The sequence below is a fragment of the Schistocerca americana genome, unplaced genomic scaffold, assembly GCF_021461395.2.
Source record: "Schistocerca americana isolate TAMUIC-IGC-003095 unplaced genomic scaffold, iqSchAmer2.1 HiC_scaffold_119, whole genome shotgun sequence".
NCBI classification, from domain to species: domain Eukaryota; kingdom Metazoa; phylum Arthropoda; class Insecta; order Orthoptera; family Acrididae; genus Schistocerca; species Schistocerca americana.
The window spans coordinates 29,403-55,071 of NW_025725253.1; the positions used below are offsets into that span (position 1 = coordinate 29,403).

Below are 25,669 nucleotides of genomic sequence, written 5' to 3' on the forward strand. Positions count from 1 at the left end.
TCCAGGCGGCTGTGCCCCGTGGGATAAAAATGAGTATAGTGGGTAACATCAGGGTTTAAAACACGCCACGTATCAACGAGCCGAAAACTGCGAATCAAGTCGCCGAGCTCGCGACAAATGTTAGGACGAGGCACCTGATCGACAACATCTAAAACGCAATTAAAATCGCCGCCGACAACTAAAGCATCCACATTCCGGTGTAGCAGTGCACACAATTCCTGCCCATAAAAAACAGCCCTCGCCGGCTTATCGTTCCCAGACGGGGCATAAACGTTAACAAAGACAACGCCCAGTATAGTGCAACTAACAGCACGACCATTTGGTAAAATAGCAACGTCGGAAATAGCAAGATCAGAACGGACTAAAATGGCAGTTCCTGCATTGGAATCCGGTAAAACATTGTCAACAACAATAAAGTCACTAAAATCGTGTAAAAAGACAAGTGCATCGCGCGTCACCTCTTGTAAAAAGACAACATGGCAGTGGTGATCACGTAAAAAGGCCTGAAAAGCCAGTAACTTGCACGGGTGGCACAACTTGTTAAGATTAATAGTGACAACATTCCACTGGCTAAAATCGTAAGTCATAGACTCACACAGTTAAAAGACACACAAAAGTAAAAACACACAGAAAACACGGAATGTGCAGGTTCACGACAGAGGAGGGGGCACACAGGACACACACTATGTCTCCGCACCCTCCACAACATCCTCCGCCCACTCCGAAGGCTCGAAGGGGGAGAGGGGTGGCAGGGTGGCAGTAGCTGGCACGGCAGAAGCGACCGACACAGGATCCCTGACGGGCATCTGCACGTCGGAGGGAGGCACCGACACGCGGTCGTGGATAGAAGGACCAGCGCGACGTCGGTGGACATCCTCAGCCTTCCGTTTCGTCGACATAGGTGCCGCAGTCACAGCCGAGACAGTGTCGGGCGCTAAAACAGGCACGTCTGCAGAGGCTGGTTGACTTAACACAGTCCGCAGATGGCGAACAGCAACGTCACGTTGCTGCGCTGCATCGCTCAGATCAGCTGACTGCGCGTGGCGAGAGGAGGCCCGCGGCGACTGTTGTTGTTGCTGTTTGCGCGGCGGCTGACGCCCGGAGCCGGAAGCCTGAGGCGGCCGGAGCTCCACGTCGAGGTCGCGCCGCGCGGCACGGCGTTGCGACGCCCAAGAAGAGGCGGGGGAACGCCCTACCGGGGACGGACTACGGTCACGCCGCGTGTAACCCCCGTCGTAAGAAGGGGAGCTACTGACACTGCGGAAGCGTTGCCTACTGGAACTCCGAGAACGAGCTTCATCCCGTTGCGGTTTCGGTTCCACAAAAACATGGCGTGATTCCGCAACAGGATTAGGCCCAGAAACATCAGAGGGTACAACGACGGGTGCAGGCACAGAAGGAGAGGGTGCCAACTGCGACACAATAGGTGCAACAGGGTCCGAAATAGGGCACGGAACAACATCGGTTACCGATTGCGGCACGGAGTCAGAGACAGCCTCCGACACAACAGCACCCACAACCGGTTGAAGAGCAGCAGGCACGTTTTCCGAAGCCGCGGACAAAGATTCCTGGCCGGTAGTCGCAAGATCAGAGACAGTAGCATCAGCAGACACATCCATCGCTTCCGCGGCGGCAGCAAGATTAACATCTGCCGCACGCCGCGCGGGCGCGGGGGGGGCGGAACCCAAGACGGTAGCGGCGACGGAAGCAAAACTAGCTCCTTGCAAATTGGCCTCAAGTGGTAGCTGAACAGGCCGTTTGCGCTTCGGACAATCCTGCCGATAATGTCCGACACCGTTACAAAATGAACAAGTCTGTGGCTGGCCACTGTACGTGACAAACGCACGGTGGCCGTTTACCAAAATAAAAGACGGAATATGCTGCCTGACCACCATCTTAACACTGCGCACACCGTTCTCGACTTGAAATATGTACGCAGACGACCATTTCTCTTTCACTACAGATAGAACAGTGCCATAAGGCCGCAAGTGACGAGAAATAGTGTCGTTGCGAATTTCAAACGGGAGGTTAAATATGCGGATTTGTCGAAGACCAAAACCAGCATGAGACACAGTGACATTACTAATATTTCCGTTAAGGTGTCGAAATCTACGAACACCGTCATTAACAGAGACAACAGCATCACACAGATCGGGAGATTTCAGTTTCAAGAACACAGAATTTAAAAACGTATCGAACTGAATACCGAGCACATCAGTAGTAGACAACATCAAGTCCTCAAGTAACCAACGATGGATCTCGAAAGCCGAAGGTTTTTCTACGGAACGATCAAACTCGCACTGAATATTATTCTGTCGCTCTTCACTTTCATCGTAAACGATATCCATTACTTACAGTTCAATAGAAAGAAAGAAAGCAACAAGGAAGAGGGAGCAGACGACACGCGAGGTGCCGCCGGCCCAGTCGCACGAGGTAAACACAGCACGCCAGGCACCGAGGTGTTGGCTGGCGCGCGGCCGACCGGCGTAAGGCCTGTGCGGGGTGTGGCAGTGTCTTGTTGGAGGGCGCCACTGCTGGCGATGTGAGCTTCCTCGCCTCGCCTCGCCTCGCCTCAGACGAGGTGTTTGCGTAATTTGCAGTGCATTCGCACCATTCCTGTCCCTGTCCCCGTCCCGACTTGTCCCGACTTTGCTCGACTGCCGCTCGCTGCCGCTCGGGTCGTGGCCCATATAACAGCGCAAGCACAAGAAACGTCTGCAGGAGATGACGAGACGAGACGAGTCGACTAAGGAATAAATTTATAATTACATATCGAAGTAGGAATTGTACACCGCTACACAACAACAGGCGCTGACGTATTTCAGAACACATCTGCCGATTCGTACTGTTTTGTCGTTTTCAAAGACTTCCTGGCGAACTTGGTTAGCACATTCTCCCTCAAACTGAGATATTTACTGCAATTTCGCACCTTATGGTCATTACAGTAGATTAAAATGCTTAAGCAAGAATCTTTGTCACAACAGAACGGTGGTATGGAAAGAGGGCGGTATAAAAAAAAAAAGTAAATGAAAGGGAGCCAACAGCACGAGGTGTTCCCAGGTGGTCACCCATCCAAGTACTAACCACGCCCGATGTTGTTTAACTTCGGTGATCGGACGAGAACCGGTGTATTCAACATGGTATGGCCGTTGGCGCCCATATAATGTAGGCGCATGGAAGAATTCGCATTCGGTTCTAATCCCAACACACACAAAATCATACTTTTCGGTCGAAAGCAGCCGCATTTTTTTTTTATTGACAATTCGTCACGTTAGCGCGAACGCAATCCTGAGATCCAAAACTTATGAGCCGGAAGGACGCGCTTCGTGTATTTTTTTTTTTTTTTTTTTTTTTGGAGATTTATGAATTTATTTATTAACATTACATCGTTACAAGCTAACAACTTTACAACATAAAACACGAACAGAATTGTAATTGTAAGCACTTCCTTCCGCAATCCGACGTGCCAGCAGAGCGACTGCCGAATTAGCGGGCGCGCCGCCGTGTGTGTGAGACGCGCAGCTTCTCGTTGCACCTCCTGTCATCCGCTTGGCGCGTGCAGCCTTCGACACTCGCGGAAGACGCATCTTGTTCCTGGTGTCCAGCGCAGGAGGGCTGGCGCGCGGCCGACCGGCGTAAGGCCTGTGCGGGGTGTGGCAGTGTCTTGTTGGAGGGCGCCACTGCTGGCGATGTGAGCTTCCTCGCCTCGCCTCGCCTCGCCTCAGACGAGGTGTTTGCGTAATTTGCAGTGCATTCGCACCATTCCTGTCCCTGTCCCCGTCCCGACTTGTCCCGACTTTGCTCGACTGCCGCTCGCTGCCGCTCGGGTCGTGGCCCATATAACAGCGCAAGCACAAGAAACGTCTGCAGGAGATGACGAGACGAGACGAGTCGACTAAGGAATAAATTTATAATTACATATCGAAGTAGGAATTGTACACCGCTACACAACAACAGGCGCTGACGTATTTCAGAACACATCTGCCGATTCGTACTGTTTTGTCGTTTTCAAAGACTTCCTGGCGAACTTGGTTAGCACATTCTCCCTCAAACTGAGATATTTACTGCAATTTCGCACCTTATGGTCATTACAGTAGATTAAAATGCTTAAGCAAGAATCTTTGTCACAACAGAACGGTGGTATGGAAAGAGGGCGGTATAAAAAAAAAAAGTAAATGAAAGGGAGCCAACAGCACGAGGTGTTCCCAGGTGGTCACCCATCCAAGTACTAACCACGCCCGATGTTGTTTAACTTCGGTGATCGGACGAGAACCGGTGTATTCAACATGGTATGGCCGTTGGCGCCCATATAATGTAGGCGCATGGAAGAATTCGCATTCGGTTCTAATCCCAACACACACAAAATCATACTTTTCGGTCGAAAGCAGCCGCATTTTTTTTTTATTGACAATTCGTCACGTTAGCGCGAACGCAATCCTGAGATCCAAAACTTATGAGCCGGAAGGACGCGCTTCGTGTATTTTTTTTTTTTTTTTTTTTTTTGGAGATTTATGAATTTATTTATTAACATTACATCGTTACAAGCTAACAACTTTACAACATAAAACACGAACAGAATTGTAATTGTAAGCACTTCCTTCCGCAATCCGACGTGCCAGCAGAGCGACTGCCGAATTAGCGGGCGCGCCGCCGTGTGTGTGAGACGCGCAGCTTCTCGTTGCACCTCCTGTCATCCGCTTGGCGCGTGCAGCCTTCGACACTCGCGGAAGACGCATCTTGTTCCTGGTGTCCAGCGCAGGAGGGCTGGCGCGCGGCCGACCGGCGTAAGGCCTGTGCGGGGTGTGGCAGTGTCTTGTTGGAGGGCGCCACTGCTGGCGATGTGAGCTTCCTCGCCTCGCCTCGCCTCGCCTCAGACGAGGTGTTTGCGTAATTTGCAGTGCATTCGCACCATTCCTGTCCCTGTCCCCGTCCCGACTTGTCCCGACTTTGCTCGACTGCCGCTCGCTGCCGCTCGGGTCGTGGCCCATATAACAGCGCAAGCACAAGAAACGTCTGCAGGAGATGACGAGACGAGACGAGTCGACTAAGGAATAAATTTATAATTACATATCGAAGTAGGAATTGTACACCGCTACACAACAACAGGCGCTGACGTATTTCAGAACACATCTGCCGATTCGTACTGTTTTGTCGTTTTCAAAGACTTCCTGGCGAACTTGGTTAGCACATTCTCCCTCAAACTGAGATATTTACTGCAATTTCGCACCTTATGGTCATTACAGTAGATTAAAATGCTTAAGCAAGAATCTTTGTCACAACAGAACGGTGGTATGGAAAGAGGGCGGTATAAAAAAAAAAAGTAAATGAAAGGGAGCCAACAGCACGAGGTGTTCCCAGGTGGTCACCCATCCAAGTACTAACCACGCCCGATGTTGTTTAACTTCGGTGATCGGACGAGAACCGGTGTATTCAACATGGTATGGCCGTTGGCGCCCATATAATGTAGGCGCATGGAAGAATTCGCATTCGGTTCTAATCCCAACACACACAAAATCATACTTTTCGGTCGAAAGCAGCCGCATTTTTTTTTTATTGACAATTCGTCACGTTAGCGCGAACGCAATCCTGAGATCCAAAACTTATGAGCCGGAAGGACGCGCTTCGTGTATTTTTTTTTTTTTTTTTTTTTTTGGAGATTTATGAATTTATTTATTAACATTACATCGTTACAAGCTAACAACTTTACAACATAAAACACGAACAGAATTGTAATTGTAAGCACTTCCTTCCGCAATCCGACGTGCCAGCAGAGCGACTGCCGAATTAGCGGGCGCGCCGCCGTGTGTGTGAGACGCGCAGCTTCTCGTTGCACCTCCTGTCATCCGCTTGGCGCGTGCAGCCTTCGACACTCGCGGAAGACGCATCTTGTTCCTGGTGTCCAGCGCAGGAGGGCTGGCGCGCGGCCGACCGGCGTAAGGCCTGTGCGGGGTGTGGCAGTGTCTTGTTGGAGGGCGCCACTGCTGGCGATGTGAGCTTCCTCGCCTCGCCTCGCCTCGCCTCAGACGAGGTGTTTGCGTAATTTGCAGTGCATTCGCACCATTCCTGTCCCTGTCCCCGTCCCGACTTGTCCCGACTTTGCTCGACTGCCGCTCGCTGCCGCTCGGGTCGTGGCCCATATAACAGCGCAAGCACAAGAAACGTCTGCAGGAGATGACGAGACGAGACGAGTCGACTAAGGAATAAATTTATAATTACATATCGAAGTAGGAATTGTACACCGCTACACAACAACAGGCGCTGACGTATTTCAGAACACATCTGCCGATTCGTACTGTTTTGTCGTTTTCAAAGACTTCCTGGCGAACTTGGTTAGCACATTCTCCCTCAAACTGAGATATTTACTGCAATTTCGCACCTTATGGTCATTACAGTAGATTAAAATGCTTAAGCAAGAATCTTTGTCACAACAGAACGGTGGTATGGAAAGAGGGCGGTATAAAAAAAAAAAGTAAATGAAAGGGAGCCAACAGCACGAGGTGTTCCCAGGTGGTCACCCATCCAAGTACTAACCACGCCCGATGTTGTTTAACTTCGGTGATCGGACGAGAACCGGTGTATTCAACATGGTATGGCCGTTGGCGCCCATATAATGTAGGCGCATGGAAGAATTCGCATTCGGTTCTAATCCCAACACACACAAAATCATACTTTTCGGTCGAAAGCAGCCGCATTTTTTTTTTATTGACAATTCGTCACGTTAGCGCGAACGCAATCCTGAGATCCAAAACTTATGAGCCGGAAGGACGCGCTTCGTGTATTTTTTTTTTTTTTTTTTTTTTTGGAGATTTATGAATTTATTTATTAACATTACATCGTTACAAGCTAACAACTTTACAACATAAAACACGAACAGAATTGTAATTGTAAGCACTTCCTTCCGCAATCCGACGTGCCAGCAGAGCGACTGCCGAATTAGCGGGCGCGCCGCCGTGTGTGTGAGACGCGCAGCTTCTCGTTGCACCTCCTGTCATCCGCTTGGCGCGTGCAGCCTTCGACACTCGCGGAAGACGCATCTTGTTCCTGGTGTCCAGCGCAGGAGGGCTGGCGCGCGGCCGACCGGCGTAAGGCCTGTGCGGGGTGTGGCAGTGTCTTGTTGGAGGGCGCCACTGCTGGCGATGTGAGCTTCCTCGCCTCGCCTCGCCTCGCCTCAGACGAGGTGTTTGCGTAATTTGCAGTGCATTCGCACCATTCCTGTCCCTGTCCCCGTCCCGACTTGTCCCGACTTTGCTCGACTGCCGCTCGCTGCCGCTCGGGTCGTGGCCCATATAACAGCGCAAGCACAAGAAACGTCTGCAGGAGATGACGAGACGAGACGAGTCGACTAAGGAATAAATTTATAATTACATATCGAAGTAGGAATTGTACACCGCTACACAACAACAGGCGCTGACGTATTTCAGAACACATCTGCCGATTCGTACTGTTTTGTCGTTTTCAAAGACTTCCTGGCGAACTTGGTTAGCACATTCTCCCTCAAACTGAGATATTTACTGCAATTTCGCACCTTATGGTCATTACAGTAGATTAAAATGCTTAAGCAAGAATCTTTGTCACAACAGAACGGTGGTATGGAAAGAGGGCGGTATAAAAAAAAAAAGTAAATGAAAGGGAGCCAACAGCACGAGGTGTTCCCAGGTGGTCACCCATCCAAGTACTAACCACGCCCGATGTTGTTTAACTTCGGTGATCGGACGAGAACCGGTGTATTCAACATGGTATGGCCGTTGGCGCCCATATAATGTAGGCGCATGGAAGAATTCGCATTCGGTTCTAATCCCAACACACACAAAATCATACTTTTCGGTCGAAAGCAGCCGCATTTTTTTTTTATTGACAATTCGTCACGTTAGCGCGAACGCAATCCTGAGATCCAAAACTTATGAGCCGGAAGGACGCGCTTCGTGTATTTTTTTTTTTTTTTTTTTTTTTGGAGATTTATGAATTTATTTATTAACATTACATCGTTACAAGCTAACAACTTTACAACATAAAACACGAACAGAATTGTAATTGTAAGCACTTCCTTCCGCAATCCGACGTGCCAGCAGAGCGACTGCCGAATTAGCGGGCGCGCCGCCGTGTGTGTGAGACGCGCAGCTTCTCGTTGCACCTCCTGTCATCCGCTTGGCGCGTGCAGCCTTCGACACTCGCGGAAGACGCATCTTGTTCCTGGTGTCCAGCGCAGGAGGGCTGGCGCGCGGCCGACCGGCGTAAGGCCTGTGCGGGGTGTGGCAGTGTCTTGTTGGAGGGCGCCACTGCTGGCGATGTGAGCTTCCTCGCCTCGCCTCGCCTCGCCTCAGACGAGGTGTTTGCGTAATTTGCAGTGCATTCGCACCATTCCTGTCCCTGTCCCCGTCCCGACTTGTCCCGACTTTGCTCGACTGCCGCTCGCTGCCGCTCGGGTCGTGGCCCATATAACAGCGCAAGCACAAGAAACGTCTGCAGGAGATGACGAGACGAGACGAGTCGACTAAGGAATAAATTTATAATTACATATCGAAGTAGGAATTGTACACCGCTACACAACAACAGGCGCTGACGTATTTCAGAACACATCTGCCGATTCGTACTGTTTTGTCGTTTTCAAAGACTTCCTGGCGAACTTGGTTAGCACATTCTCCCTCAAACTGAGATATTTACTGCAATTTCGCACCTTATGGTCATTACAGTAGATTAAAATGCTTAAGCAAGAATCTTTGTCACAACAGAACGGTGGTATGGAAAGAGGGCGGTATAAAAAAAAAAAGTAAATGAAAGGGAGCCAACAGCACGAGGTGTTCCCAGGTGGTCACCCATCCAAGTACTAACCACGCCCGATGTTGTTTAACTTCGGTGATCGGACGAGAACCGGTGTATTCAACATGGTATGGCCGTTGGCGCCCATATAATGTAGGCGCATGGAAGAATTCGCATTCGGTTCTAATCCCAACACACACAAAATCATACTTTTCGGTCGAAAGCAGCCGCATTTTTTTTTTATTGACAATTCGTCACGTTAGCGCGAACGCAATCCTGAGATCCAAAACTTATGAGCCGGAAGGACGCGCTTCGTGTATTTTTTTTTTTTTTTTTTTTTTTGGAGATTTATGAATTTATTTATTAACATTACATCGTTACAAGCTAACAACTTTACAACATAAAACACGAACAGAATTGTAATTGTAAGCACTTCCTTCCGCAATCCGACGTGCCAGCAGAGCGACTGCCGAATTAGCGGGCGCGCCGCCGTGTGTGTGAGACGCGCAGCTTCTCGTTGCACCTCCTGTCATCCGCTTGGCGCGTGCAGCCTTCGACACTCGCGGAAGACGCATCTTGTTCCTGGTGTCCAGCGCAGGAGGGCTGGCGCGCGGCCGACCGGCGTAAGGCCTGTGCGGGGTGTGGCAGTGTCTTGTTGGAGGGCGCCACTGCTGGCGATGTGAGCTTCCTCGCCTCGCCTCGCCTCGCCTCAGACGAGGTGTTTGCGTAATTTGCAGTGCATTCGCACCATTCCTGTCCCTGTCCCCGTCCCGACTTGTCCCGACTTTGCTCGACTGCCGCTCGCTGCCGCTCGGGTCGTGGCCCATATAACAGCGCAAGCACAAGAAACGTCTGCAGGAGATGACGAGACGAGACGAGTCGACTAAGGAATAAATTTATAATTACATATCGAAGTAGGAATTGTACACCGCTACACAACAACAGGCGCTGACGTATTTCAGAACACATCTGCCGATTCGTACTGTTTTGTCGTTTTCAAAGACTTCCTGGCGAACTTGGTTAGCACATTCTCCCTCAAACTGAGATATTTACTGCAATTTCGCACCTTATGGTCATTACAGTAGATTAAAATGCTTAAGCAAGAATCTTTGTCACAACAGAACGGTGGTATGGAAAGAGGGCGGTATAAAAAAAAAAAGTAAATGAAAGGGAGCCAACAGCACGAGGTGTTCCCAGGTGGTCACCCATCCAAGTACTAACCACGCCCGATGTTGTTTAACTTCGGTGATCGGACGAGAACCGGTGTATTCAACATGGTATGGCCGTTGGCGCCCATATAATGTAGGCGCATGGAAGAATTCGCATTCGGTTCTAATCCCAACACACACAAAATCATACTTTTCGGTCGAAAGCAGCCGCATTTTTTTTTTATTGACAATTCGTCACGTTAGCGCGAACGCAATCCTGAGATCCAAAACTTATGAGCCGGAAGGACGCGCTTCGTGTATTTTTTTTTTTTTTTTTTTTTTTTGGAGATTTATGAATTTATTTATTAACATTACATCGTTACAAGCTAACAACTTTACAACATAAAACACGAACAGAATTGTAATTGTAAGCACTTCCTTCCGCAATCCGACGTGCCAGCAGAGCGACTGCCGAATTAGCGGGCGCGCCGCCGTGTGTGTGAGACGCGCAGCTTCTCGTTGCACCTCCTGTCATCCGCTTGGCGCGTGCAGCCTTCGACACTCGCGGAAGACGCATCTTGTTCCTGGTGTCCAGCGCAGGAGGGCTGGCGCGCGGCCGACCGGCGTAAGGCCTGTGCGGGGTGTGGCAGTGTCTTGTTGGAGGGCGCCACTGCTGGCGATGTGAGCTTCCTCGCCTCGCCTCGCCTCGCCTCAGACGAGGTGTTTGCGTAATTTGCAGTGCATTCGCACCATTCCTGTCCCTGTCCCCGTCCCGACTTGTCCCGACTTTGCTCGACTGCCGCTCGCTGCCGCTCGGGTCGTGGCCCATATAACAGCGCAAGCACAAGAAACGTCTGCAGGAGATGACGAGACGAGACGAGTCGACTAAGGAATAAATTTATAATTACATATCGAAGTAGGAATTGTACACCGCTACACAACAACAGGCGCTGACGTATTTCAGAACACATCTGCCGATTCGTACTGTTTTGTCGTTTTCAAAGACTTCCTGGCGAACTTGGTTAGCACATTCTCCCTCAAACTGAGATATTTACTGCAATTTCGCACCTTATGGTCATTACAGTAGATTAAAATGCTTAAGCAAGAATCTTTGTCACAACAGAACGGTGGTATGGAAAGAGGGCGGTATAAAAAAAAAAAGTAAATGAAAGGGAGCCAACAGCACGAGGTGTTCCCAGGTGGTCACCCATCCAAGTACTAACCACGCCCGATGTTGTTTAACTTCGGTGATCGGACGAGAACCGGTGTATTCAACATGGTATGGCCGTTGGCGCCCATATAATGTAGGCGCATGGAAGAATTCGCATTCGGTTCTAATCCCAACACACACAAAATCATACTTTTCGGTCGAAAGCAGCCGCATTTTTTTTTTATTGACAATTCGTCACGTTAGCGCGAACGCAATCCTGAGATCCAAAACTTATGAGCCGGAAGGACGCGCTTCGTGTATTTTTTTTTTTTTTTTTTTTTTTTGGAGATTTATGAATTTATTTATTAACATTACATCGTTACAAGCTAACAACTTTACAACATAAAACACGAACAGAATTGTAATTGTAAGCACTTCCTTCCGCAATCCGACGTGCCAGCAGAGCGACTGCCGAATTAGCGGGCGCGCCGCCGTGTGTGTGAGACGCGCAGCTTCTCGTTGCACCTCCTGTCATCCGCTTGGCGCGTGCAGCCTTCGACACTCGCGGAAGACGCATCTTGTTCCTGGTGTCCAGCGCAGGAGGGCTGGCGCGCGGCCGACCGGCGTAAGGCCTGTGCGGGGTGTGGCAGTGTCTTGTTGGAGGGCGCCACTGCTGGCGATGTGAGCTTCCTCGCCTCGCCTCGCCTCGCCTCAGACGAGGTGTTTGCGTAATTTGCAGTGCATTCGCACCATTCCTGTCCCTGTCCCCGTCCCGACTTGTCCCGACTTTGCTCGACTGCCGCTCGCTGCCGCTCGGGTCGTGGCCCATATAACAGCGCAAGCACAAGAAACGTCTGCAGGAGATGACGAGACGAGACGAGTCGACTAAGGAATAAATTTATAATTACATATCGAAGTAGGAATTGTACACCGCTACACAACAACAGGCGCTGACGTATTTCAGAACACATCTGCCGATTCGTACTGTTTTGTCGTTTTCAAAGATTTCCTGGCGAACTTGGTTAGCACATTCTCCCTCAAACTGAGATATTTACTGCAATTTCGCACCTTATGGTCATTACAGTAGATTAAAATGCTTAAGCAAGAATCTTTGTCACAACAGAACGGTGGTATGGAAAGAGGGCGGTATAAAAAAAAAAAGTAAATGAAAGGGAGCCAACAGCACGAGGTGTTCCCAGGTGGTCACCCATCCAAGTACTAACCACGCCCGATGTTGTTTAACTTCGGTGATCGGACGAGAACCGGTGTATTCAACATGGTATGGCCGTTGGCGCCCATATAATGTAGGCGCATGGAAGAATTCGCATTCGGTTCTAATCCCAACACACACAAAATCATACTTTTCGGTCGAAAGCAGCCGCATTTTTTTTTTATTGACAATTCGTCACGTTAGCGCGAACGCAATCCTGAGATCCAAAACTTATGAGCCGGAAGGACGCGCTTCGTGTATTTTTTTTTTTTTTTTTTTTTTTTTTGGAGATTTATGAATTTATTTATTAACATTACATCGTTACAAGCTAACAACTTTACAACATAAAACACGAACAGAATTGTAATTGTAAGCACTTCCTTCCGCAATCCGACGTGCCAGCAGAGCGACTGCCGAATTAGCGGGCGCGCCGCCGTGTGTGTGAGACGCGCAGCTTCTCGTTGCACCTCCTGTCATCCGCTTGGCGCGTGCAGCCTTCGACACTCGCGGAAGACGCATCTTGTTCCTGGTGTCCAGCGCAGGAGGGCTGGCGCGCGGCCGACCGGCGTAAGGCCTGTGCGGGGTGTGGCAGTGTCTTGTTGGAGGGCGCCACTGCTGGCGATGTGAGCTTCCTCGCCTCGCCTCGCCTCGCCCTCAGACGAGGTGTTTGCGTAATTTGCAGTGCATTCGCACCATTCCTGTCCCTGTCCCCGTCCCGACTTGTCCCGACTTTGCTCGACTGCCGCTCGCTGCCGCTCGGGTCGTGGCCCATATAACAGCGCAAGCACAAGAAACGTCTGCAGGAGATGACGAGACGAGACGAGTCGACTAAGGAATAAATTTATAATTACATATCGAAGTAGGAATTGTACACCGCTACACAACAACAGGCGCTGACGTATTTCAGAACACATCTGCCGATTCGTACTGTTTTGTCGTTTTCAAAGACTTCCTGGCGAACTTGGTTAGCACATTCTCCCTCAAACTGAGATATTTACTGCAATTTCGCACCTTATGGTCATTACAGTAGATTAAAATGCTTAAGCAAGAATCTTTGTCACAACAGAACGGTGGTATGGAAAGAGGGCGGTATAAAAAAAAAAAGTAAATGAAAGGGAGCCAACAGCACGAGGTGTTCCCAGGTGGTCACCCATCCAAGTACTAACCACGCCCGATGTTGTTTAACTTCGGTGATCGGACGAGAACCGGTGTATTCAACATGGTATGGCCGTTGGCGCCCATATAATGTAGGCGCATGGAAGAATTCGCATTCGGTTCTAATCCCAACACACACAAAATCATACTTTTCGGTCGAAAGCAGCCGCATTTTTTTTTTATTGACAATTCGTCACGTTAGCGCGAACGCAATCCTGAGATCCAAAACTTATGAGCCGGAAGGACGCGCTTCGTGTATTTTTTTTTTTTTTTTTTTTTTTGGAGATTTATGAATTTATTTATTAACATTACATCGTTACAAGCTAACAACTTTACAACATAAAACACGAACAGAATTGTAATTGTAAGCACTTCCTTCCGCAATCCGACGTGCCAGCAGAGCGACTGCCGAATTAGCGGGCGCGCCGCCGTGTGTGTGAGACGCGCAGCTTCTCGTTGCACCTCCTGTCATCCGCTTGGCGCGTGCAGCCTTCGACACTCGCGGAAGACGCATCTTGTTCCTGGTGTCCAGCGCAGGAGGGCTGGCGCGCGGCCGACCGGCGTAAGGCCTGTGCGGGGTGTGGCAGTGTCTTGTTGGAGGGCGCCACTGCTGGCGATGTGAGCTTCCTCGCCTCGCCTCGCCTCGCCTCAGACGAGGTGTTTGCGTAATTTGCAGTGCATTCGCACCATTCCTGTCCCTGTCCCCGTCCCGACTTGTCCCGACTTTGCTCGACTGCCGCTCGCTGCCGCTCGGGTCGTGGCCCATATAACAGCGCAAGCACAAGAAACGTCTGCAGGAGATGACGAGACGAGACGAGTCGACTAAGGAATAAATTTATAATTACATATCGAAGTAGGAATTGTACACCGCTACACAACAACAGGCGCTGACGTATTTCAGAACACATCTGCCGATTCGTACTGTTTTGTCGTTTTCAAAGACTTCCTGGCGAACTTGGTTAGCACATTCTCCCTCAAACTGAGATATTTACTGCAATTTCGCACCTTATGGTCATTACAGTAGATTAAAATGCTTAAGCAAGAATCTTTGTCACAACAGAACGGTGGTATGGAAAGAGGGCGGTATAAAAAAAAAAAGTAAATGAAAGGGAGCCAACAGCACGAGGTGTTCCCAGGTGGTCACCCATCCAAGTACTAACCACGCCCGATGTTGTTTAACTTCGGTGATCGGACGAGAACCGGTGTATTCAACATGGTATGGCCGTTGGCGCCCATATAATGTAGGCGCATGGAAGAATTCGCATTCGGTTCTAATCCCAACACACACAAAATCATACTTTTCGGTCGAAAGCAGCCGCATTTTTTTTTTATTGACAATTCGTCACGTTAGCGCGAACGCAATCCTGAGATCCAAAACTTATGAGCCGGAAGGACGCGCTTCGTGTATTTTTTTTTTTTTTTTTTTTTTTTGGAGATTTATGAATTTATTTATTAACATTACATCGTTACAAGCTAACAACTTTACAACATAAAACACGAACAGAATTGTAATTGTAAGCACTTCCTTCCGCAATCCGACGTGCCAGCAGAGCGACTGCCGAATTAGCGGGCGCGCCGCCGTGTGTGTGAGACGCGCAGCTTCTCGTTGCACCTCCTGTCATCCGCTTGGCGCGTGCAGCCTTCGACACTCGCGGAAGACGCATCTTGTTCCTGGTGTCCAGCGCAGGAGGGCTGGCGCGCGGCCGACCGGCGTAAGGCCTGTGCGGGGTGTGGCAGTGTCTTGTTGGAGGGCGCCACTGCTGGCGATGTGAGCTTCCTCGCCTCGCCTCGCCTCGCCTCAGACGAGGTGTTTGCGTAATTTGCAGTGCATTCGCACCATTCCTGTCCCTGTCCCCGTCCCGACTTGTCCCGACTTTGCTCGACTGCCGCTCGCTGCCGCTCGGGTCGTGGCCCATATAACAGCGCAAGCACAAGAAACGTCTGCAGGAGATGACGAGACGAGACGAGTCGACTAAGGAATAAATTTATAATTACATATCGAAGTAGGAATTGTACACCGCTACACAACAACAGGCGCTGACGTATTTCAGAACACATCTGCCGATTCGTACTGTTTTGTCGTTTTCAAAGACTTCCTGGCGAACTTGGTTAGCACATTCTCCCTCAAACTGAGATATTTACTGCAATTTCGCACCTTATGGTCATTACAGTAGATTAAAATGCTTAAGCAAGAATCTTTGTCACAACAGAACGGTGGTATGGAAAGAGGGCGGTATAAAAAAAAAAAGTAAATGAAAGGGAGCCAACAGCACGAGGTGTTCCCAGGTGGTCACCCATCCAAGTACTAACCACGCCCGATGTTGTTTAACTTCGGTGATCGGACGAGAACCGGTGTATTCAACATGGTATGGCCGTTGGCGCCCATATAATGTAGGCGCATGGAAGAATTCGCATTCGGTTCTAATCCCAACACACACAAAATCATACTTTTCGGTCGAAAGCAGCCGCATTTTTTTTTTATTGACAATTCGTCACGTTAGCGCGAACGCAATCCTGAGATCCAAAACTTATGAGCCGGAAGGACGCGCTTCGTGTATTTTTTTTTTTTTTTTTTTTTTTTGGAGATTTATGAATTTATTTATTAACATTACATCGTTACAAGCTAACAACTTTACAACATAAAACACGAACAGAATTGTAATTGTAAGCACTTCCTTCCGCAATCCGACGTGCCAGCAGAGCGACTGCCGAATTAGCGGGCGCGCCGCCGTGTGTGTGAGACGCGCAGCTTCTCGTTGCACCTCCTGTCATCCGCTTGGCGCGTGCAGCCTTCGACACTCGCGGAAGACGCATCTTGTTCCTGGTGTCCAGCGCAGGAGGGCTGGCGCGCGGCCGACCGGCGTAAGGCCTGTGCGGGGTGTGGCAGTGTCTTGTTGGAGGGCGCCACTGCTGGCGATGTGAGCTTCCTCGCCTCGCCTCGCCTCGCCTCAGACGAGGTGTTTGCGTAATTTGCAGTGCATTCGCACCATTCCTGTCCCTGTCCCCGTCCCGACTTGTCCCGACTTTGCTCGACTGCCGCTCGCTGCCGCTCGGGTCGTGGCCCATATAACAGCGCAAGCACAAGAAACGTCTGCAGGAGATGACGAGACGAGACGAGTCGACTAAGGAATAAATTTATAATTACATATCGAAGTAGGAATTGTACACCGCTACACAACAACAGGCGCTGACGTATTTCAGAACACATCTGCCGATTCGTACTGTTTTGTCGTTTTCAAAGATTTCCTGGCGAACTTGGTTAGCACATTCTCCCTCAAACTGAGATATTTACTGCAATTTCGCACCTTATGGTCATTACAGTAGATTAAAATGCTTAAGCAAGAATCTTTGTCACAACAGAACGGTGGTATGGAAAGAGGGCGGTATAAAAAAAAAAAGTAAATGAAAGGGAGCCAACAGCACGAGGTGTTCCCAGGTGGTCACCCATCCAAGTACTAACCACGCCCGATGTTGTTTAACTTCGGTGATCGGACGAGAACCGGTGTATTCAACATGGTATGGCCGTTGGCGCCCATATAATGTAGGCGCATGGAAGAATTCGCATTCGGTTCTAATCCCAACACACACAAAATCATACTTTTCGGTCGAAAGCAGCCGCATTTTTTTTTTATTGACAATTCGTCACGTTAGCGCGAACGCAATCCTGAGATCCAAAACTTATGAGCCGGAAGGACGCGCTTCGTGTATTTTTTTTTTTTTTTTTTTTTTTTTTGGAGATTTATGAATTTATTTATTAACATTACATCGTTACAAGCTAACAACTTTACAACATAAAACACGAACAGAATTGTAATTGTAAGCACTTCCTTCCGCAATCCGACGTGCCAGCAGAGCGACTGCCGAATTAGCGGGCGCGCCGCCGTGTGTGTGAGACGCGCAGCTTCTCGTTGCACCTCCTGTCATCCGCTTGGCGCGTGCAGCCTTCGACACTCGCGGAAGACGCATCTTGTTCCTGGTGTCCAGCGCAGGAGGGCTGGCGCGCGGCCGACCGGCGTAAGGCCTGTGCGGGGTGTGGCAGTGTCTTGTTGGAGGGCGCCACTGCTGGCGATGTGAGCTTCCTCGCCTCGCCTCGCCTCGCCTCAGACGAGGTGTTTGCGTAATTTGCAGTGCATTCGCACCATTCCTGTCCCTGTCCCCGTCCCGACTTGTCCCGACTTTGCTCGACTGCCGCTCGCTGCCGCTCGGGTCGTGGCCCATATAACAGCGCAAGCACAAGAAACGTCTGCAGGAGATGACGAGACGAGACGAGTCGACTAAGGAATAAATTTATAATTACATATCGAAGTAGGAATTGTACACCGCTACACAACAACAGGCGCTGACGTATTTCAGAACACATCTGCCGATTCGTACTGTTTTGTCGTTTTCAAAGACTTCCTGGCGAACTTGGTTAGCACATTCTCCCTCAAACTGAGATATTTACTGCAATTTCGCACCTTATGGTCATTACAGTAGATTAAAATGCTTAAGCAAGAATCTTTGTCACAACAGAACGGTGGTATGGAAAGAGGGCGGTATAAAAAAAAAAAGTAAATGAAAGGGAGCCAACAGCACGAGGTGTTCCCAGGTGGTCACCCATCCAAGTACTAACCACGCCCGATGTTGTTTAACTTCGGTGATCGGACGAGAACCGGTGTATTCAACATGGTATGGCCGTTGGCGCCCATATAATGTAGGCGCATGGAAGAATTCGCATTCGGTTCTAATCCCAACACACACAAAATCATACTTTTCGGTCGAAAGCAGCCGCATTTTTTTTTTATTGACAATTCGTCACGTTAGCGCGAACGCAATCCTGAGATCCAAAACTTATGAGCCGGAAGGACGCGCTTCGTGTATTTTTTTTTTTTTTTTTTTTTTTTTGGAGATTTATGAATTTATTTATTAACATTACATCGTTACAAGCTAACAACTTTACAACATAAAACACGAACAGAATTGTAATTGTAAGCACTTCCTTCCGCAATCCGACGTGCCAGCAGAGCGACTGCCGAATTAGCGGGCGCGCCGCCGTGTGTGTGAGACGCGCAGCTTCTCGTTGCACCTCCTGTCATCCGCTTGGCGCGTGCAGCCTTCGACACTCGCGGAAGACGCATCTTGTTCCTGGTGTCCAGCGCAGGAGGGCTGGCGCGCGGCCGACCGGCGTAAGGCCTGTGCGGGGTGTGGCAGTGTCTTGTTGGAGGGCGCCACTGCTGGCGATGTGAGCTTCCTCGCCTCGCCTCGCCTCGCCTCAGACGAGGTGTTTGCGTAATTTGCAGTGCATTCGCACCATTCCTGTCCCTGTCCCCGTCCCGACTTGTCCCGACTTTGCTCGACTGCCGCTCGCTGCCGCTCGGGTCGTGGCCCATATAACAGCGCAAGCACAAGAAACGTCTGCAGGAGATGACGAGACGAGACGAGTCGACTAAGGAATAAATTTATAATTACATATCGAAGTAGGAATTGTACACCGCTACACAACAACAGGCGCTGACGTATTTCAGAACACATCTGCCGATTCGTACTGTTTTGTCGTTTTCAAAGACTTCCTGGCGAACTTGGTTAGCACATTCTCCCTCAAACTGAGATATTTACTGCAATTTCGCACCTTATGGTCATTACAGTAGATTAAAATGCTTAAGCAAGAATCTTTGTCACAACAGAACGGTGGTATGGAAAGAGGGCGGTATAAAAAAAAAAAGTAAATGAAAGGGAGCCAACAGCACGAGGTGTTCCCAGGTGGTCACCCATCCAAGTACTAACCACGCCCGATGTTGTTTAACTTCGGTGATCGGACGAGAACCGGTGTATTCAACATGGTATGGCCGTTGGCGCCCATATAATGTAGGCGCATGGAAGAATTCGCATTCGGTTCTAATCCCAACACACACAAAATCATACTTTTCGGTCGAAAGCAGCCGCATTTTTTTTTATTGACAATTCGTCACGTTAGCGCGAACGCAATCCTGAGATCCAAAACTTATGAGCCGGAAGGACGCGCTTCGTGTATTTTTTTTTTTTTTTTTTTTTTTTGGAGATTTATGAATTTATTTATTAACATTACATCGTTACAAGCTAACAACTTTACAACATAAAACACGAACAGAATTGTAATTGTAAGCACTTCCTTCCGCAATCCGACGTGCCAGCAGAGCGACTGCCGAATTAGCGGGCGCGCCGCCGTGTGTGTGAGACGCGCAGCTTCTCGTTGCACCTCCTGTCATCCGCTTGGCGCGTGCAGCCTTCGACACTCGCGGAAGACGCATCTTGTTCCTGGTGTCCAGCGCAGGAGGGCTGGCGCGCGGCCGACCGGCGTAAGGCCTGTGCGGGGTGTGGCAGTGTCTTGTTGGAGGGCGCCACTGCTGGCGATGTGAGCTTCCTCGCCTCGCCTCGCCTCGCCTCAGACGAGGTGTTTGCGTAATTTGCAGTGCATTCGCACCATTCCTGTCCCTGTCCCCGTCCCGACTTGTCCCGACTTTGCTCGACTGCCGCTCGCTGCCGCTCGGGTCGTGGCCCATATAACAGCGCAAGCACAAGAAACGTCTGCAGGAGATGACGAGACGAGACGAGTCGACTAAGGAATAAATTTATAATTACATATCGAAGTAGGAATTGTACACCGCTACACAACAACAGGCGCTGACGTATTTCAGAACACATCTGCCGATTCGTACTGTTTTGTCGTTTTCAAAGACTTCCTGGCGAACTTGGTTAGCACATTCTCCCTCAAACTGAGATATTTACTGCAATTTCGCACCTTATGGTCATTACAGTAGATTAAAATGCTTAAGCAAGAATCTTTGTCACAACAGAACGGTGGTATGGAAAGAGGGCGGTATAAAAAAAAAAAGTAAATGAAAGGGAGCCAACAGCACGAGGTGTTCCCAGGTGGTCACCCATCCAAGTACTAACCACGCCCGATGTTGTTTAACTTCGGTGATCGGACGAGAACCGGTGTATTCAACATGGTATGGCCGTTGGCGCCCATATAATGTAGGCGCATGGAAGAATTCGCATTCGGTTCTAATCCCAACACACACAAAATCATACTTTTCGGTCGAAAGCAGCCGCATTTTTTTTTTATTGACAATTCGTCACGTTAGCGCGAACGCAATCCTGAGATCCAAAACTTATGAGCCGGAAGGACGCGCTTCGTGTATTTTTTTTTTTTTTTTTTTTTTTTGGAGATTTATGAATTTATTTATTAACATTACATCGTTACAAGCTAACAACTTTACAACATAAAACACGAACAGAATTGTAATTGTAAGCACTTCCTTCCGCAATCCGACGTGCCAGCAGAGCGACTGCCGAATTAGCGGGCGCGCCGCCGTGTGTGTGAGACGCGCAGCTTCTCGTTGCACCTCCTGTCATCCGCTTGGCGCGTGCAGCCTTCGACACTCGCGGAAGACGCATCTTGTTCCTGGTGTCCAGCGCAGGAGGGCTGGCGCGCGGCCGACCGGCGTAAGGCCTGTGCGGGGTGTGGCAGTGTCTTGTTGGAGGGCGCCACTGCTGGCGATGTGAGCTTCCTCGCCTCGCCTCGCCTCGCCTCAGACGAGGTGTTTGCGTAATTTGCAGTGCATTCGCACCATTCCTGTCCCTGTCCCCGTCCCGACTTGTCCCGACTTTGCTCGACTGCCGCTCGCTGCCGCTCGGGTCGTGGCCCATATAACAGCGCAAGCACAAGAAACGTCTGCAGGAGATGACGAGACGAGACGAGTCGACTAAGGAATAAATTTATAATTACATATCGAAGTAGGAATTGTACACCGCTACACAACAACAGGCGCTGACGTATTTCAGAACACATCTGCCGATTCGTACTGTTTTGTCGTTTTCAAAGACTTCCTGGCGAACTTGGTTAGCACATTCTCCCTCAAACTGAGATATTTACTGCAATTTCGCACCTTATGGTCATTACAGTAGATTAAAATGCTTAAGCAAGAATCTTTGTCACAACAGAACGGTGGTATGGAAAGAGGGCGGTATAAAAAAAAAAAGTAAATGAAAGGGAGCCAACAGCACGAGGTGTTCCCAGGTGGTCACCCATCCAAGTACTAACCACGCCCGATGTTGTTTAACTTCGGTGATCGGACGAGAACCGGTGTATTCAACATGGTATGGCCGTTGGCGCCCATATAATGTAGGCGCATGGAAGAATTCGCATTCGGTTCTAATCCCAACACACACAAAATCATACTTTTCGGTCGAAAGCAGCCGCATTTTTTTTTTATTGACAATTCGTCACGTTAGCGCGAACGCAATCCTGAGATCCAAAACTTATGAGCCGGAAGGACGCGCTTCGTGTATTTTTTTTTTTTTTTTTTTTTTTTTGGAGATTTATGAATTTATTTATTAACATTACATCGTTACAAGCTAACAACTTTACAACATAAAACACGAACAGAATTGTAATTGTAAGCACTTCCTTCCGCAATCCGACGTGCCAGCAGAGCGACTGCCGAATTAGCGGGCGCGCCGCCGTGTGTGTGAGACGCGCAGCTTCTCGTTGCACCTCCTGTCATCCGCTTGGCGCGTGCAGCCTTCGACACTCGCGGAAGACGCATCTTGTTCCTGGTGTCCAGCGCAGGAGGGCTGGCGCGCGGCCGACCGGCGTAAGGCCTGTGCGGGGTGTGGCAGTGTCTTGTTGGAGGGCGCCACTGCTGGCGATGTGAGCTTCCTCGCCTCGCCTCGCCTCGCCTCAGACGAGGTGTTTGCGTAATTTGCAGTGCATTCGCACCATTCCTGTCCCTGTCCCCGTCCCGACTTGTCCCGACTTTGCTCGACTGCCGCTCGCTGCCGCTCGGGTCGTGGCCCATATAACAGCGCAAGCACAAGAAACGTCTGCAGGAGATGACGAGACGAGACGAGTCGACTAAGGAATAAATTTATAATTACATATCGAAGTAGGAATTGTACACCGCTACACAACAACAGGCGCTGACGTATTTCAGAACACATCTGCCGATTCGTACTGTTTTGTCGTTTTCAAAGACTTCCTGGCGAACTTGGTTAGCACATTCTCCCTCAAACTGAGATATTTACTGCAATTTCGCACCTTATGGTCATTACAGTAGATTAAAATGCTTAAGCAAGAATCTTTGTCACAACAGAACGGTGGTATGGAAAGAGGGCGGTATAAAAAAAAAAAGTAAATGAAAGGGAGCCAACAGCACGAGGTGTTCCCAGGTGGTCACCCATCCAAGTACTAACCACGCCCGATGTTGTTTAACTTCGGTGATCGGACGAGAACCGGTGTATTCAACATGGTATGGCCGTTGGCGCCCATATAATGTAGGCGCATGGAAGAATTCGCATTCGGTTCTAATCCCAACACACACAAAATCATACTTTTCGGTCGAAAGCAGCCGCATTTTTTTTTTATTGACAATTCGTCACGTTAGCGCGAACGCAATCCTGAGATCCAAAACTTATGAGCCGGAAGGACGCGCTTCGTGTATTTTTTTTTTTTTTTTTTTTTTTTGGAGATTTATGAATTTATTTATTAACATTACATCGTTACAAGCTAACAACTTTACAACATAAAACACGAACAGAATTGTAATTGTAAGCACTTCCTTCCGCAATCCGACGTGCCAGCAGAGCGACTGCCGAATTAGCGGGCGCGCCGCCGTGTGTGTGAGACGCGCAGCTTCTCGTTGCACCTCCTGTCATCCGCTTGGCGCGTGCAGCCTTCGACACTCGCGGAAGACGCATCTTGTTCCTGGTGTCCAGCGCAGGAGGGCTGGCGCGCGGCCGACCGGCGTAAGGCCTGTGCGGGGTGTGGCAGTGTCTTGTTGGAGGGCGCCACTGCTGGCGATGTGAGCTTCCTCGCCTCGCCTCGCCTCGCCTCAGACGAGGTGTTTGCGTAATTTGCAGTGCATTCGCACCATTCCTGTCCCTGTCCCCGTCCCGACTTGTCCCGACTTTGCTCGACTGCCGCTCGCTGCCGCTCGGGTCGTGGCCCATATAACAGCGCAAGCACAAGAAACGTCTGCAGGAGATGACGAGACGAGACGAGTCGACTAAGGAATAAATTTATAATTACATATCGAAGTAGGAATTGTACACCGCTACACAACAACAGGCGCTGACGTATTTCAGAACACATCTGCCGATTCGTACTGTTTTGTCGTTTTCAAAGACTTCCTGGCGAACTTGGTTAGCACATTCTCCCTCAAACTGAGATATTTACTGCAATTTCGCACCTTATGGTCATTACAGTAGATTAAAATGCTTAAGCAAGAATCTTTGTCACAACAGAACGGTGGTATGGAAAGAGGGCGGTATAAAAAAAAAAAGTAAATGAAAGGGAGCCAACAGCACGAGGTGTTCCCAGGTGGTCACCCATCCAAGTACTAACCACGCCCGATGTTGTTTAACTTCGGTGATCGGACGAGAACCGGTGTATTCAACATGGTATGGCCGTTGGCGCCCATATAATGTAGGCGCATGGAAGAATTCGCATTCGGTTCTAATCCCAACACACACAAAATCATACTTTTCGGTCGAAAGCAGCCGCATTTTTTTTTTATTGACAATTCGTCACGTTAGCGCGAACGCAATCCTGAGATCCAAAACTTATGAGCCGGAAGGACGCGCTTCGTGTATTTTTTTTTTTTTTTTTTTTTTTTGGAGATTTATGAATTTATTTATTAACATTACATCGTTACAAGCTAACAACTTTACAACATAAAACACGAACAGAATTGTAATTGTAAGCACTTCCTTCCGCAATCCGACGTGCCAGCAGAGCGACTGCCGAATTAGCGGGCGCGCCGCCGTGTGTGTGAGACGCGCAGCTTCTCGTTGCACCTCCTGTCATCCGCTTGGCGCGTGCAGCCTTCGACACTCGCGGAAGACGCATCTTGTTCCTGGTGTCCAGCGCAGGAGGGCTGGCGCGCGGCCGACCGGCGTAAGGCCTGTGCGGGGTGTGGCAGTGTCTTGTTGGAGGGCGCCACTGCTGGCGATGTGAGCTTCCTCGCCTCGCCTCGCCTCGCCTCAGACGAGGTGTTTGCGTAATTTGCAGTGCATTCGCACCATTCCTGTCCCTGTCCCCGTCCCGACTTGTCCCGACTTTGCTCGACTGCCGCTCGCTGCCGCTCGGGTCGTGGCCCATATAACAGCGCAAGCACAAGAAACGTCTGCAGGAGATGACGAGACGAGACGAGTCGACTAAGGAATAAATTTATAATTACATATCGAAGTAGGAATTGTACACCGCTACACAACAACAGGCGCTGACGTATTTCAGAACACATCTGCCGATTCGTACTGTTTTGTCGTTTTCAAAGACTTCCTGGCGAACTTGGTTAGCACATTCTCCCTCAAACTGAGATATTTACTGCAATTTCGCACCTTATGGTCATTACAGTAGATTAAAATGCTTAAGCAAGAATCTTTGTCACAACAGAACGGTGGTATGGAAAGAGGGCGGTATAAAAAAAAAAAGTAAATGAAAGGGAGCCAACAGCACGAGGTGTTCCCAGGTGGTCACCCATCCAAGTACTAACCACGCCCGATGTTGTTTAACTTCGGTGATCGGACGAGAACCGGTGTATTCAACATGGTATGGCCGTTGGCGCCCATATAATGTAGGCGCATGGAAGAATTCGCATTCGGTTCTAATCCCAACACACACAAAATCATACTTTTCGGTCGAAAGCAGCCGCATTTTTTTTTTATTGACAATTCGTCACGTTAGCGCGAACGCAATCCTGAGATCCAAAACTTATGAGCCGGAAGGACGCGCTTCGTGTATTTTTTTTTTTTTTTTTTTTTTTGGAGATTTATGAATTTATTTATTAACATTACATCGTTACAAGCTAACAACTTTACAACATAAAACACGAACAGAATTGTAATTGTAAGCACTTCCTTCCGCAATCCGACGTGCCAGCAGAGCGACTGCCGAATTAGCGGGCGCGCCGCCGTGTGTGTGAGACGCGCAGCTTCTCGTTGCACCTCCTGTCATCCGCTTGGCGCGTGCAGCCTTCGACACTCGCGGAAGACGCATCTTGTTCCTGGTGTCCAGCGCAGGAGGGCTGGCGCGCGGCCGACCGGCGTAAGGCCTGTGCGGGGTGTGGCAGTGTCTTGTTGGAGGGCGCCACTGCTGGCGATGTGAGCTTCCTCGCCTCGCCTCGCCTCGCCTCAGACGAGGTGTTTGCGTAATTTGCAGTGCATTCGCACCATTCCTGTCCCTGTCCCCGTCCCGACTTGTCCCGACTTTGCTCGACTGCCGCTCGCTGC

General features: G+C 49.5%; 1 protein-coding gene and 20 non-coding genes across 21 annotated transcripts; all 21 read right to left on the reverse strand.

Moving 5' to 3' along the window:
• Positions 1 to 683: 683 nt before the first annotated feature.
• On the reverse strand, positions 684 to 11,884 carry LOC124562831 (calphotin-like). Its single transcript, XM_047130959.1, has 2 exons — positions 11,513 to 11,884; positions 684 to 1,775 (listed from the first exon to the last, which is right to left on the reverse strand). The coding sequence occupies exons 1-2, from the start codon at positions 11,882 to 11,884 to the stop codon at positions 684 to 686; spliced, it is 1,464 nt and encodes a 487-aa protein (XP_046986915.1).
• LOC124562958 lies at positions 3,036 to 3,154 on the reverse strand. The gene has a single exon (XR_006969760.1). It is a non-coding gene; the product is annotated as a 5S ribosomal RNA (ribosomal RNA).
• LOC124563081 lies at positions 4,185 to 4,303 on the reverse strand. The gene has a single exon (XR_006969871.1). It is a non-coding gene; the product is annotated as a 5S ribosomal RNA (ribosomal RNA).
• LOC124563204 lies at positions 5,334 to 5,452 on the reverse strand. The gene has a single exon (XR_006969982.1). It is a non-coding gene; the product is annotated as a 5S ribosomal RNA (ribosomal RNA).
• LOC124563326 lies at positions 6,483 to 6,601 on the reverse strand. Its single transcript, XR_006970093.1, has one exon. It is a non-coding gene; the product is annotated as a 5S ribosomal RNA (ribosomal RNA).
• On the reverse strand, positions 7,632 to 7,750 carry LOC124562841. Its single transcript, XR_006969655.1, has one exon. It is a non-coding gene; the product is annotated as a 5S ribosomal RNA (ribosomal RNA).
• LOC124562854 lies at positions 8,781 to 8,899 on the reverse strand. Its single transcript, XR_006969666.1, has one exon. It is a non-coding gene; the product is annotated as a 5S ribosomal RNA (ribosomal RNA).
• Positions 9,930 to 10,048, reverse strand: LOC124562867. Its single transcript, XR_006969677.1, has one exon. It is a non-coding gene; the product is annotated as a 5S ribosomal RNA (ribosomal RNA).
• Positions 11,080 to 11,198, reverse strand: LOC124562879. The gene has a single exon (XR_006969688.1). It is a non-coding gene; the product is annotated as a 5S ribosomal RNA (ribosomal RNA).
• Positions 11,885 to 12,229: 345 nt separating the features above from the next.
• Positions 12,230 to 12,348, reverse strand: LOC124562891. The gene has a single exon (XR_006969699.1). It is a non-coding gene; the product is annotated as a 5S ribosomal RNA (ribosomal RNA).
• Positions 12,349 to 13,382: 1,034 nt separating this feature from the next.
• LOC124562903 lies at positions 13,383 to 13,501 on the reverse strand. Its single transcript, XR_006969710.1, has one exon. It is a non-coding gene; the product is annotated as a 5S ribosomal RNA (ribosomal RNA).
• A 1,030-nt stretch (positions 13,502 to 14,531) lies between these two features.
• Positions 14,532 to 14,650, reverse strand: LOC124562915. The gene has a single exon (XR_006969721.1). It is a non-coding gene; the product is annotated as a 5S ribosomal RNA (ribosomal RNA).
• Positions 14,651 to 15,681: 1,031 nt separating this feature from the next.
• On the reverse strand, positions 15,682 to 15,800 carry LOC124562927. The gene has a single exon (XR_006969732.1). It is a non-coding gene; the product is annotated as a 5S ribosomal RNA (ribosomal RNA).
• Positions 15,801 to 16,831: 1,031 nt separating this feature from the next.
• On the reverse strand, positions 16,832 to 16,950 carry LOC124562939. The gene has a single exon (XR_006969743.1). It is a non-coding gene; the product is annotated as a 5S ribosomal RNA (ribosomal RNA).
• Positions 16,951 to 17,983: 1,033 nt separating this feature from the next.
• On the reverse strand, positions 17,984 to 18,102 carry LOC124562951. The gene has a single exon (XR_006969754.1). It is a non-coding gene; the product is annotated as a 5S ribosomal RNA (ribosomal RNA).
• A 1,032-nt stretch (positions 18,103 to 19,134) lies between these two features.
• On the reverse strand, positions 19,135 to 19,253 carry LOC124562965. Its single transcript, XR_006969766.1, has one exon. It is a non-coding gene; the product is annotated as a 5S ribosomal RNA (ribosomal RNA).
• A 1,030-nt stretch (positions 19,254 to 20,283) lies between these two features.
• Positions 20,284 to 20,402, reverse strand: LOC124562977. The gene has a single exon (XR_006969777.1). It is a non-coding gene; the product is annotated as a 5S ribosomal RNA (ribosomal RNA).
• Positions 20,403 to 21,433: 1,031 nt separating this feature from the next.
• LOC124562989 lies at positions 21,434 to 21,552 on the reverse strand. Its single transcript, XR_006969788.1, has one exon. It is a non-coding gene; the product is annotated as a 5S ribosomal RNA (ribosomal RNA).
• Positions 21,553 to 22,584: 1,032 nt separating this feature from the next.
• On the reverse strand, positions 22,585 to 22,703 carry LOC124563001. Its single transcript, XR_006969799.1, has one exon. It is a non-coding gene; the product is annotated as a 5S ribosomal RNA (ribosomal RNA).
• A 1,031-nt stretch (positions 22,704 to 23,734) lies between these two features.
• Positions 23,735 to 23,853, reverse strand: LOC124563013. The gene has a single exon (XR_006969810.1). It is a non-coding gene; the product is annotated as a 5S ribosomal RNA (ribosomal RNA).
• A 1,031-nt stretch (positions 23,854 to 24,884) lies between these two features.
• On the reverse strand, positions 24,885 to 25,003 carry LOC124563025. The gene has a single exon (XR_006969821.1). It is a non-coding gene; the product is annotated as a 5S ribosomal RNA (ribosomal RNA).
• Between the last annotated feature and the right edge of the window lie 666 nt (positions 25,004 to 25,669).